General features: G+C 37.3%; 1 protein-coding gene across 2 annotated transcripts in view; it reads left to right on the top strand.

Moving 5' to 3' along the window:
* Positions 1-14,183, top strand: part of MORN1 (MORN repeat containing 1) — a 182,908-nt gene that overhangs the window by 112,588 nt on the left and 56,137 nt on the right. For both annotated transcript variants that reach the window (XM_072425997.1, XM_072425996.1), the window contains exon 12: positions 1,116-1,198. In XM_072425997.1, the coding sequence (XP_072282098.1) occupies positions 1,116-1,198 (83 nt within the window). The remainder of the gene's footprint in view (positions 1-1,115; positions 1,199-14,183) is intronic.

Raw genomic sequence — 14,183 nt, 5'->3', positions numbered from 1 at the left:
AAATGGAGGGCACCCTGTATCGTAAAAACTGGATGCGATAGCAAAAAACTGTGGTCGTTTCTGGATTCACTACCCAAAAATTAGTAAAAAAAAAGTGTAAGATCTAATTCAACAAAAAATGCGTTCCCGAGTGTTACCAGAATGAAATATTCCTTATCTGCAATCTCATGTTTTTGTCAGTAGCTGTGAAGAAAGGCTAATATCATAACAAGAAATATTTAGTATACCTGTGTCTAAATGTTCATAATAAATCCATTTAAAGAACATGAAAATCAAAGCAAAAAAGATTCTTCCCCAGCATAGGGTATGTAAACTAAAAAAGAAAAGTGAATGTTTATACAAAAAGTTGAAAACGAGTATGAGAATGTACTTTTAATTTAAACCATAAATCCCATTTCATTTTAAAGTTTAAATACTAGTAATTTATTATTAAAAATGTTAACCTCACGATTATCTGGTTTAGGTGAAAATGCGCCAAGATATTTTCCTTTTTTTATTTAATGTTTAGCTATTTTTAAAATGGTATATTACAGCAGATGGCATTGATATGAATATGTAGAGATAGCCAGAGATCATAGTTATGCATAGATAGATAGTTTTTATCATTAGATGACAAACATACTTGGATATAGATAGATAGATAGATAGATAGATAGATAGATAGATAGATAGATAGATAGATAGATATCACCCCCTCCTAAAAATACTTGTAAAATCAATCAGGATAGATAAATAGATTTATTTTTTTAGACAAGGATAAATAAAATATATAAATATCCAGCAAACCTGGAATGGATTTCTTAAAAGTCCTTTGCTATTTGTTAGCCAATGTTAGCAAATGTTTTTTAATCCTGGACCAGATCCATTCCAGGTTTGCTGGATCACCCAGATTCATGGATGAAAGTGTATCCTCTCCAGCTGTGGAGAGCTTTAATAAGTCAGGGCCATAGATGGTAGGATAGATAGACAAACAGTTTTCATAAAAATACCTAAATAACACTAACTATACATCATGAATAATGGCATTTCTCACTTTGTTCACATGTGCTTTCTAGTAGATGCTTTACGCATATATACTTACACCCTTATAATATGTTTAATATTTTCAACTGCAGAGCAGGAAGAAAGCAAGTGGAAAACTATCTGCAGAAAAAACTGAGAAAATGACAGTCTCACAAGAAAAGATTGAAGACAGCAGGTAGGTGCGAATCAGTATTTCTGTCACTCAGCTGGGTATACTTCCCCTCTTATGCTGTTCTTACTTTCCCTCAAGCAAGACAGACTCCTCACTGAGACTTCTATTCTGGGAAATAACAGCGTGTCCTTCCAAGAACTAATCAGATCTCCCCTCTACTACCTTCTTGGGAACCCCTCCTGGCATGACAAGGGTGAATTTCAAACTGGCTCATTTGATATTACAATAATAAGAAACATGATGAATTAATGATATTTCATGAGACCTAAAAAAACCGATTCATGTTTCTGTTTTTTTTTATATTACAGGACATAGCAGGAGATGCATTTTTGTAAAAAAAAAAACCAAAAGTTTATTATGGCATTAGGTTTGTACGAGTTGGGGTATTCATTGCGCCCGATGATAATTATTCATATTCTGCTCATTGCCTCAAGCAAAGTGTTCTGTGGCTAGGTCAAAATAGGTACGCAGTAACATCCACTGTACTACCTTGTAAAAGCATGTCCTGGTACAATGGAATATGTTCATAAAAGAATTTATAGATTTGGTGTTCTCCCTGACCATCCTTACAAAATCAAAGCACCCAGAAAAGCAGCGTTACCTATTAAGACTAATAATTTAAAATCAAATATATTTTCTTTTTTACTTATCATTTATCCATTGCCTTTCTGCACACATTTTTTTTTTGCTTGTTTTTTGTGTTCTGCAAAATTATCACTGCAGGGATTTAACAGACTTCAAATGATGTCCAGTTTTTGTTGCATAAGGAGAAACATTTTTAAAAACATTCTCTAAGACAAAAAGTGATGGGAAATCCAAGATTTAGAAATGTCATCAAAGGAATTTCTGCAGAAAAGTCCATTGATGGGGGGATCTGTTTTGGGGATGAATTTCTTCTTGTCATTTCATGTTTTATTTTCATAACAGCAACTGAAGGGAAATCTCCCTGGATTGATGCATTTAGCATAAACTTCCTTGATAGACGTTCTATTTTTTCCCTACCCTATACAAAGCTATAAAAAACAAATTGTCCGGATGTACACTTTAGAATAAACAATGTGTACTGCTGCCATGGCTGCAAGGAGAAAAATCATATATTTTTGGCACTTTTAAACGTTTAAGGCTAGAAAATCAGTTCTAATAAATTAAAAAAAAATTAATACCTTGGAAATTCTACATGTAATACACTTTCTAACAAAGCAGGAGTTTTGTCTTTATTGCCAAAACACAACCGTTTGTGTTGTTCCTAATCAATTGGAAAAGAAATGTTATTAGAAATAATAGAAACTGTAATAGATTTTGCACAAATATCTAAAAGTCTTGATATAATTTTCTGAGGCATTTTTCTCCATTTTATTCTATCGATGTCTAAGATGTATCTTTGTCTAAGATCGTCCATAATGTAGTCATATTTTTCTGCTGCCATAGAATTTTGTCTGTGTGAAAATTATGGGTATCAAAAGGGAAACAAGTTGAAACCGAAACAAATACCATCATGCAGGATAGTACCAAATGTCTGTCAACATACACAATAAATATTAAATAATAATATCTACCCTTGTGGTTATGTTGACAATATACCAGGTAGAGCGTTTGAAGGGCTCCGGGATATGCGCATGGTCAGTGAGGTTTACGGAACCTGCTTTCATTTATTTAGAACCAGTTGTGCCAAAGAAATAGCTTTTATAGGACTTATTATTTGATGGTATTTTCACAGAATGAAAGGAGAAAGAGCAAAAAAGTAAAAATAGTCATAAAAAAATATTGACATGTGATGATGGACATGATCAATTAAACTACCTTATATATGTCCCCCAAAAAAACATGAAATAAATGAAGACTTAAAGGGATTTTTTAACACCAAATTTCCCTGGTAGGAAGATATTGACAGTTTTCACTCTAGCTAAATCATTTTCGCCTAAAACATGACACTTATTCTTACTGCTACAGCTATCCTCTGAAAAAAAACATTAAAATTGAAAAATTTGTTAATGGGCATAGAAAATATTTCAAGAGCCTCTGCAGGCATAACAACACAACACAACTAAAGATTGATATTTACAATTTTTATTGTTTTTTTTACAATAACAAATTTGATTAAAAAAAAGTGAAATGGTGCTTGAATTGTTAGGATTTCTGATTGCTGTGCTGTCAGACTTTCTGATTTCTAAAAAATCTTTACCACTGCTGCATTGTCACTAATATAAGCAGCATGCTGGTATTTAGGACAATGTTCTGTGGTTAAATTTAAACTCTATTTGGAATTTTGTGACTTTCTGTCCTGACCTACATTTACTTTTTTGTCTTTAAACTTTTCAGTTATTAAGCGTTTTAAAAAATTGTGCATAAAAGAAATAGTGTAGGTACTTTTTTTTTTGTACCACATACCTATTCAATTACAGACTTGTATACAAAGAAACCATTCTGGGAAGATTTTAGGTACAAACGATAAAAACATTTATCAAACTTTTTTTAATTGTAACATGTAAAAATACATTACATTAACCATCATGGTGTCACACTTACCTCTTCCTCACTGAAGCGTAGACGCCTCTCTCCTGCGCATGCGGGCAGTTAAGACGCTGGCCGTGCCTCTGTTTCCAAGCTTTATCAATTCCTCCCAATCCGCTGGCCAATCAGAAAATAGCCTCTTGACCAGCTCTGCCAGTTCACACGCTGCACGTAGTGTTCGTGCAACGTGTCTCCATTGTGCTGAGCCCCTGGTTCTGTTGAGCTAGTTCCTGTTCACCTGGTGCCTGATTCAGTGCTTCCTCTTTCCATCTCCTGCGTTAGCCCCTCGTTGTCCAGTCTGTTGGTTCCCAGCCAACTTCCCTTTTTCTGTTCCAGTGTTCCTGTCTGTCTGTGGATATTCATATGTCACCTGTGCCTCCTGTTACTTCCAGTGTCTCCTGTGTTCCCTGTGCCCGTAGTGGCCCCTGTGTCACTGGTGTCTGTCTCCTGTATCCCTGGCATCCTCTCTTGCTTGCTGCCTGCCTCGACCCTGGCCTTCCTCGACTATCCTTCTGCTTTGTGATTTGGTACCATGTTTTGCCCACTTCGGTGTGCCCAAGGACCCCAACCTGGCAGTACCCAGCGGCGCAACATCCTCACCATCAGAGACTCGGGGAAAGACCTGGTTACTGCTTAGACTCTGCACCCTGACCCCTTTCAGGGCTCACACCACCTATGCGCAAGCTGTAGCGCTCCCTAGTGGTCCTGTCTATCTCTGCATGACACATAGTGCCTCTACGTATTTTGCACACATTGCTTTGTCTAGAGAAATGATGTTATAAATGTTATATGCTAATAAATTATTATCGGTAATATATATATATAAATATTTAAATTTATATAGTGGAACAGATTATTTCATTATTTCATCTGGCACAACATTATTATTCAATCTGCCACAAAAGGGAAAAAAGTCAGGGTTCAGAGAACAATCAGGGCACTAGAACAGGCAAAATTTTGGCTCAGGGGGTTTCATGGTGCTGAATTTACTTTAAAAAAAAAAGTTTTTTTAATTAGGTTTAATGAAAACCATTCCATGTTTTTCCAATCTTTATCTTTAATACTGTCTTGTATGAGTTGGCTTTTAAAATTAAAGAATGCTTTTGGGCAAAAGGGACCAAGGAATGTAGTCAAACTACTATATCTGTTTATTAAGACTTTTTCTTCAGGGAAAGCTTTGGCATCTCCTGGCAATGTATTTACCCCTGACAGATATGGATTGCATCATTGGCCAACAGAAAAATCAATAAGGTAAAACTACAATGAAGATAAGAAGAGCCTAATATTCAAACACATGAAGGGCAATGTACGCTCCTCTTGGTACCAACATGCTATACTTTTTCAAACTGACAATACTGTTTAACTTAACCTCTCAAATGAGAAGTCTGTGGATCCCCAGAATTCTCCCAATAGTTGACAGGGTTCCTTGAGCAGTTTTTATGCTTCTAAGCCCAGGGTATCTGTAAGGGTGACAATTGTCCCAAAGGTTCCCTAAGACTGTAAAGTTATTGCAAGGGTTCCCTTGTGATAAAAATGTTGAAAAAGGTTGCTCCAAATGAATCCCTTATACTTAAAGCATACCTAAGCTCAACGTTTTCTTTTTACATAAAAGGGTAGACAACACTTAAATGTAAAGGAGAAATTGTATTCATTTTTTATTTTTATACGTGCAACAACCTTTTTTTTTAAAAAAAGAAAAAGAGTGCAGCACCTCCCCTTTCTGTCTTGATCGCCTCACAGAGAGCCTCCTTGGATACCTACAATATGCATTCCGGGAGGGGCATTTTTTCTGTTAAAGGAAAGTGATGCCGATCTCATGCAAGTACAGTGAGATCGGCCCTCTTTTTTTTCACCTTTACAGCGCGCTACATCACCCGATCTAGCACATGTGCATGTGCAGTGCGAGATGAGGTGACATGCCAAGAAGATGGAGGAAGAAGATGGAAGTGAAGAATGAAGATGGCAGCGCCCGGTGCTTCCTCAGCGCTGGGAGAAAGAGGAATTCCAGGATGACGCGGGACCAAATTGTTGGAAGGACCAGCACCATCGAGGGACCTGCAGGATTAAAGGTAAGTGTAATTTTTTTTGTTTTAGTTCCACTTTAGGCCACTCATAACAGTTGAGTTCTAACCCGTTAAAATTAACCCTTATGCTTCTCACCTGTGACTAAACCTTAACATAACCTTAAAAATGGTGGGGACTTCTAATAGAGCATCTCTTCTATTTTCATGAAAAGTCTGCTTTATTATGTAATCTTTATTAAAAATGTAGCTTAAAAGCCAAACCCAAAATGAGTGTAAACTCTACACCTTATTTCCAACCCCTAATCGTAGCCAGATCCTAACCTTGATTTGGCCCATACTTACCTTTTCATTATCACAGTCAGCAAGAATTTCTGTACTAATATTACCACTAAAAGCACCCTTTAAGTCAGTGGTCGCCAACTGGTGGCCCGCAAAAAAACTTTGGTGGTCCGCGGCACTGGCCGGTGCACCCCTCAACAGGGTTGGCAGAAAAACCCCGCTGAGGGGTGCACCAGCCAGAGCCATGGACCATGTCCCCCATATGGACACAATCCGCCCACTCTCCCATCTCAGGCTTTGGGCGGTGGGCGGGCTGGTTCTTGCATCATGACGTGAGTATGGGGGAAATTTCTGACACACGGCTCCCCATCATGCAGGGTCTGAATACTGTGCATGTAGTGGTCCTTAGGACTGAAAAGGTTGGAGACCACTGCTTTAGGTTTTAACAATCACTGATTCTCATTAGCAGCATTTAAAACATCAAATGTGTAAGGAGACAGAATTGAAAATCTATAAAGAAATAATTGTAGCTTTCTAAAATGAGGGCTTAATAATGTCTGCTGGGGCATCCATTTTGTATCAATTTTCATTGCCTTTTCACATACCTTTTTGATGTTTTTTTTCTACCTAATCCGAATTATGATTCAAAATGTTCTTTCTTGTATCTGTTTTCTTTCTTTAAACATGGCCAATAATAAACAATACAATAAAAAAATATTAGGAAATATTTACTATTATTATTTTGCATTTTTTCACTTGTGGTTAGAGCTTTAGTCTCCTTTAAAATGTTTTCCAAACATACTGCAATTTATGCACAGAGCTAAATGACCCATCCTACTGATTCATCCCTTAGCAGACAGCTCAGTGTGACATTTCAGTCAGACAAAGCCAGCTGTGAGCCAGCAGTGATGCTCTGATCTTTTTATCCCACAGTGCTTTTAGAATGCTTTACAATGTATTAATTTGTTTTCTGCAAATAATAAATACATATAATGAAGCTTAGGGCCATTTCAGACCCACATTGTGCTGCAGTGGGCTCAAATGTGATCCCGACCTTCCTCTGAAATGAAGGTTGGAAATATGGCATTTTGTACATGCAGCTGCAGCAGATTGTGGCACTTGACAAGCTGTTGTTGGCCTTGTGGTTGTTGCTTTAAGATGTACACTGTGACCACAGCTGCATGCAAATTTGGTTAAAGTGTAGTACAGTTTGCTATTGTGTTTGTGTATAGTGTTTGTAGCCATGCGGGTTGAAACTACAGATCTAAAAAGTACCCTGTGGTACAACATGTCAGTTTAAAATTGTGCAATTTTGATGGTCTTGGTCTGGGATTTTGTGTGTCCTTTGTTGTCTTCATCAGTAGTGGTGGAGGGCAGACCTTCTTCCTGGCCTGAGCAGCAGTAAAGTAATGAGGTTTATTATGCCTTATTATATAGGTTGAGTGCCTATATATATAGTTAGAGGCATAGTAGTATCTTGGTGAAGAGAACAATTTCCTTTTAGGGCCATGGTGGCTTGAAGGTGACTATTGCAACAAAAGCTTCTCCATTTTTTACATGAGCTGTGCTAGTTTTCTTTGAAATTAAACTGCTATTCTGTTTTTAGGACATTTTAGTAAAGTATCAATGTTATACAATGCCAACAGTATATTTTGTTTTTCCCTGGAATGTTTCTTTGATCAGTCTGTTCTTTATTAGCTGAAAATGCATATACATGTTCACACGATTGTGCTGTTGCATAAGCTTTTGCCTGGCTATGTAATCCAATTTCTGCTCAGCGTATATGTTTTTTTTTTTTCTCCCATAAGAAAATTACACCTGCAAGCCTCTCAGAGTGTCAGGCAGCTTGAAATGTTATGCTCTAGAATGATCACGCTGTCTGTGGACACATTATCACTGAGACTTTCAGGTCTGCCACTGAAAAGCACCAGGGAAATGTCATCCTGACCCCTGACTCAATCATTCATCCTGTAATCTGTCTGTGCGCTAATAGCAGACCAGCACCCATTGTGTCTTGTAGTAAGGAGCTCAGCATGACAACCAACCTGCCAGCATGTCATCCTGTCTGGGGGATCGCAGTGAAAAGAATTTTCTGAAACAAGGTATAAAATATATACAGCATTATTATAGGATTCAGTGTTCTACATATAGCAGGATTCTGTGCTGGCTGCATAACTATATTTTTCACCAGAATTAAAATAGAATTATTTATAGAACCTTAACATGGACATTTCTATATTGCTACTGTTGATGTAATAATAACAAAATCTCTGATGACCTGTTTTTGCCACATTTTAGGTTTGCTGGATCACCCAAGTTTACTCACAATAGTCCATTTTCTCCAGTCTTGGAGAGTTTTAATAAATTATGTCCAATATGTCTTGAATACTTGGGTAGCCTGTGTTTAGGCTTCTTCTGTTGTATTCTCATGATTTAAAATCAGTAATAAAAACAGGTCCCTCATAATGGATACAGCAGTGCAGCAGACCCAGCTTTGACAATAGGTCGTGGAGAAATCACTTAGTTCTTGGTTTCTATTGTGCAAGTGGTGCTGTGAAATACTACAGATTATGTGTGTATTGTCTTTCCTTGGCCTCCAGATTTGAATCAGTGCCTTATTATATTTCCACAACCACAAAGCAGCGGATGAGTTGGTGCAGCAGTTACCAAACTTGATTGCCACAAATCTTTGGATCAGGAAGTTTTCCAATGGCCAGGCAGAAACTTGGCTATTTAAAAGGTAACTTTGTAAAAATCCCCTATCTTCCCCCATAGTGCTTTAATATAGTACTGGATGCTTTTTTATTACTTTTTCTTTAGTATATGGCCACAGTTCAGCCATATGGCTGATTTATGAACTCCACAGGATTCTCTGCATGCTTGTAGGCTCATCAGGTCCCCCACAGACACCAACGGTGCTTGGCTAGGGAATCCAAACCAGTAAAAAAGTAAAATGTTAAATTCTAGCTAAAAATGGACCTTGTCCACTTGGAAACATTTTCCAATAATATTCATTAAACTTTGTGAAATCACTGGCATATTTCACAGCACAGCAATTAAATTTGTCTCTTCCTGTAGTAGTTTTTTTTGTACAATGTTAAACCTGAACTTCAGGCAAATAGCTAAATACACAGAAATATGTATTGAAGCTGATACTAGCTGTGCTACCAAACTATGTGTATTTATGTCCATTCAGTTCTAAAATTTACACTTATCTGGCAGGGCTGGAGAATTAATTTTTCTATGCTGCTTTATGCAGAAGATCAAATCCACCAGTTGGAAAATCTTCCCAATGCTGATGTAGGCCAGCATGCCTGATTGGCACTACGTTGGTTGAGGAACAACAACCTCTCAGGTTTTCTTGACATTCTCTAAGGGGGCAGATGCTACAGTGTTAAAAGGCAACAGATTGAGACCCTCAGTTACATTCAAGCAGGAGGTTCAAAGCCAAGACAGGGGTCAAAAGCCAATGATTGATTTAAAAGTGAAGCCAAGTCAGGAGTCAAGAGCCAGGAACAAGTTCAGAAGCAGGAACAGGCTCTGTAAAAACAGCATAAAAAGCAGGGAGCTGCAGCCTTAAATAGTCACACAAGTACTTAAAAGAAACCTTTTTTTTTGCGAGTTGTGATTAACTATTCTAAAAACGAATTCTACTTTCTCAAAGGCATGCAATGCAAGGTACATGTCTGACATCTCCATTTCTTGGCATTTGATTAAAGCAAAAATAAAAAAGCTCACCTGGCCCTTTGTTTTGTCTTTCGAATTCAAATTTAGAATTCAGCTTGTTAGCACATTTGGCTTTAAATCAACAATACTTTTTTTTGCCCTTTCCACATATTTTTTTTACAGTAGTGTATTAACTGAATATTGGGGTCCTGGTTTTATATTAATATTATTATTATTATTATTATTAATAAACAGGATTTATGTAGCACCAACATATTGTGCTGTCCATCAATAGCAGTTGCAAATGACAGACAAATACAGACAGTGACACAGGAGGAGAGGACCCTGCCCCGAAGAGCTTACAATCTAGGAGGTGGGGGAAGTAAAACACAATAGGAGGGGAGATATGGAGTGGTGGGAAGTAGTGACGCTTTCAAAAGACAGAAATAGACGGGAAGGCAAGTTTAAATGCAAATGAGTTTTGAGTGGTCTTTTAAAGAGCAGAAAGTAGGAGCAAGCCGAATAAGACGAGGAAGACCATTCCAGAGAGTTGAGGCCGCTCTAGAAAAGTCTTGGAGCCGTGCGTGTGATGAGGTTATGAGTGAGGAAGTTATTAGTAGGTCATTGGAGGAGTGAAGAGAGCAGCTAGGGGAGTATTTTTTACCAGGTCAGAAGGGTAGGTGGGACAAGAACTGTGGAGGCAAAGCACAGGAGCTAGGTTGCTCTGCATTTCATTGCCAACAGTACCTCCTAGACAATAATTGTCAAGATACTTATCAGAAGGCCTAGCTAAAGTTACATCTTAAAGCAGGGGGCAGATAAATGCACAGTATTTCGATCCTCGAAAGCATTACACCATTTATTTGTCCTTGTTCTCTGGATTCTATCTTGGAGCTTTTCAGAAACAGACCTGGGTGACAAGTGTACAGACAGAGGACATCTCTAAGATAGATTTGTTACCTTCTAACATACAGTAAAAATTGGCCTAAAGCTCAGTTTTTTATTAGAGACAATATTAGCAACTGCTATATTATTTTCACTTTTAGCAATCTTGAAGTTCTGTACTGGTTGTGTAAATATAGAAGATTGGTACGTGCTGCAGCTGTCTAGTAAAAAGGCTGAGTTCTCTCATTCTTTCCAGCTCTTATGTGAACTGAACAGCTTAACATTTGGAAGGATAGGTAGAATAGTTATAGATAAAAAATAAGTGATGTATGAATGAAAGGAGAGGTAAATGTGTGCATAGAAGAAAGCTATAAGAAAACACTGCGGTAACTGCTGGGATTGTTACATTCCAAAGTTTTCTTCCTTTCTTTTGTTCATGTGGTCTTTTAAGTGAAATTTTCACTAGTAAAAATCAACATAATTGAAGATATCCTTTGTGTAGACATTGAAAAATGCAGGGAAATGATCATTACAATAGTGTTACAATATAGACTTAGATTAATACAAAGGCATGCATCAAACAACCGAACCTGATATTCCTTGGAGACCCTGTTATAATATCTTATTCATTGAAGACCATTTTAAAGTTAATTTAGTTAAAGTTCAGTACCAGCCTTGTTTATGTTTCTTCTTGTGGTAATGTTGTCAATGAAGCAATACTCTTCGGATGCCTCTTTTCTGAACTCTGCCCCCTCTCAGCTGCTGATTCTCTGTTGATATACTTACCATTTTGTAATGTACCTCCTTCCTACTGACCTGCCATCTACCAAACTGCCATCTACCAAGTACTGAGTGCAGCTGCCAATGCATTGTGCCATACTTGGATCTGGGACCTCCTGCCCTCTGCCCATCTCATTGGAAACAGATTAGTAGAACAAGTCGACAACAAATGTGACATTAATAGTGCATATCCTGAGGCAGGCTTTCTCTTAATAGTGCCATATACTTTTAGTATGAAATAGGATGTCATTAAGACTTTGAAACTAAGCTGTTAGAACTAATAGGGCTTTACCTATTGCCTGAATCAGTGTTTGTGCAGCTGTATGTTTAATTCTAAAATAGAAGAGTGACACAGGGTTGTTGTTGATGTCCTTTGGGCTTGTGTCAGTTACCAAAGCAGCTTGCTTTGGACATCAGTTTGAGATGCATCTGAAGTTATTCAGAATTGATCAACAAGTGCATTTGGCCTTCAGCCCACCTAATATTTATTTGTATTTAGTCTGCATCTTATCCTAATCAACATTCTTTGAGCTGCTTTCCCAACCAGCTTGGAAAATAAGCAGAAATCTGTTGACACAGATCCTAACCATTGACAACTGCTTAAAATTTTTGTCCATCACATTTAGTTTATGCTTGTGTTTCTTCTTTGAAGGAAATGGCAATCAGCATCCAAAAACATCAAACTTTTGTCCTGAAGGACCCTGCAGTTGATTCATGATACCATAACACAGTACTAAAACCTTGCAGCACATCCCACATTTATAAATTGAGAATAATCACCACTATTAGTAAATGCGGTGCACAGCCAAACTGGTGATTGATGCACAATGGTAGCCTTTGACACTGCTTACAAAAAGCACCTTTAACTTATATTACATACTTCAGATAGCTGTAAACCTGGCTATAGAACAAACTTGGTATTATTTACTTTTCGCTTCCATTTTTGTGTTAGCTGAAGAAACACACAGTATATAATCGATGCGCTGTGTGAACACACAGAATCTGCTGGAGTTTTAGACAATTAGGTCATCTAATGCATTTGCAGCTGTCTGATGCATTGATCTTCAGTGCTGTCTGGAGCAGGACGTCCTTCTAACCTGCAGCAGGCTGCCATTCATTAGTTTCTTAGAAGAACAATCCCCTGCAGTGCCGGCCATGTCAGTTATCTTCTTTCTTGTTATTATTACAGCCTGATTGTTTATCCCTGGGCACAAGTCGGCACACAGCTTCCCTGTATTGCTTTGTATTCAGTATAAAATATTAACGTTGGTTATGATTATTCATGCATAGAATATAACCAGAGAGCAGGGCCAGGTCTAACTATTGCTTACAGCTAGAATATACTGTTGCTGTTTTTTTTTTTTTTTTTTTATATATATAGTTATTTCTTTTTTGCAGTTTACAGATAATACTGTACATAAAAGGTGTCTATATTGTAAGCCATGATTTCCGTGACTATTTTAACTTTTTAATTTGAGATGCTTTTCAGATGTCATAGGAGGACGTACAATGATTTGGGGTACTTTGCATTGCGTTAAAATTGAGCTCCTAGTAAACAGATAAATACAGGGATAAAACAGATGCAAGGGAACTATTTGCCTGCCAATGCATTTGTATTTTTGTGCATCCAGTCCTGAGATTTACATATCCTGATATAAGCAAAGCCAAACAGGTAGCACTGTTTTGTCTGTTAGTAATACAATGGTGTCTTCCCAGCAGCATCCTGTTAACAGGATGAAGAAAAATAAGAAGCAAGCTGGTCATTTTGGTATATCTTCAATTTAGCTTGAAGCACACCTGATTGAATCCTAGTTCTGCCCTGCCCTCTGCTAGACAGTGCTTCTGTAGAGCACAATTTGAAGTGTCTAGATCATGGGAACATCTGAATGCATTTTAAACATATGTATTGCATTTAGGTAGAATTAGCTTTTTTATGTTTTTATACAATACAGATTACCTTGCCTGTAGGCACAAAGGAACCTCCCCACCACCAGCACTACAACAACGGATCACCTATTTTGCAGAAAACATTTTATAGGTTTACTGACTCTTACCCAGCTTAGCATTATCATGTATTTAAGCTTAGATGAAATAGTTACATCATGCTGTAGATGGGGAAAATACTATCTGGTTCTGATCTGGACCTAGTCTTCCAAGTTTAATGACATCATTTTACAAATGTAAGCATGACTCCTTTTTTTGGTATCTTAATGGTCATAATAGGAATGTGGAGTTGGTCTTTTCCACAATGGGCCCTGTTAGTGGTGTACCTAGGGAATAATTATGAAGGGAAATTGGTTTGACCAACCAGCATCCACTAAGAATGGAACTATATGTTATTTTAAAATTCTTGTAGTATTTAATTTCTTTATTATGGAACTAATAAAATATAATATTAAAAATACACTTATGATACAGTCTGTCATTAGCAATAGCCTAGGAGTTTTTGTTTTTATGTAACATAACTATTTAACAAGCTATAAAACTTTGTTTTGTTATCTATAGTTCTGTTGAAATTCCAGTTTCTTTACCACGGTGGCAAGACCGTTTTTTATGTAGTGAAATTACACCTTAAATCATCCAGGTTGCAAATAGACAAATCGGTAAATGTTTCACTTCCAGATGTCCCTCTCTGATGCATTTTACCCCACTAAAGGTGCAGTTACATCTTTTATGGGCCTGATTTATTAAAGCTTTCCAAGGTTGGAGAGGATACACTTTCATAGGTGAAGCTAAGTGATACAGCAAACCTGAAATGGATTTCTCAACAGTCATTTGTTAGCAAATGTTTCAATCCTGGACCAGATTCAATTCCCAGGTTTGTTGGATCACCCAGTTTCACT

Source organism: Pyxicephalus adspersus, chromosome 11 (genome assembly GCF_032062135.1).
Source record: "Pyxicephalus adspersus chromosome 11, UCB_Pads_2.0, whole genome shotgun sequence".
NCBI lineage: Eukaryota > Metazoa > Chordata > Amphibia > Anura > Pyxicephalidae > Pyxicephalus > Pyxicephalus adspersus.
This window is presented reverse-complemented; position numbering and strand designations above follow the sequence as displayed.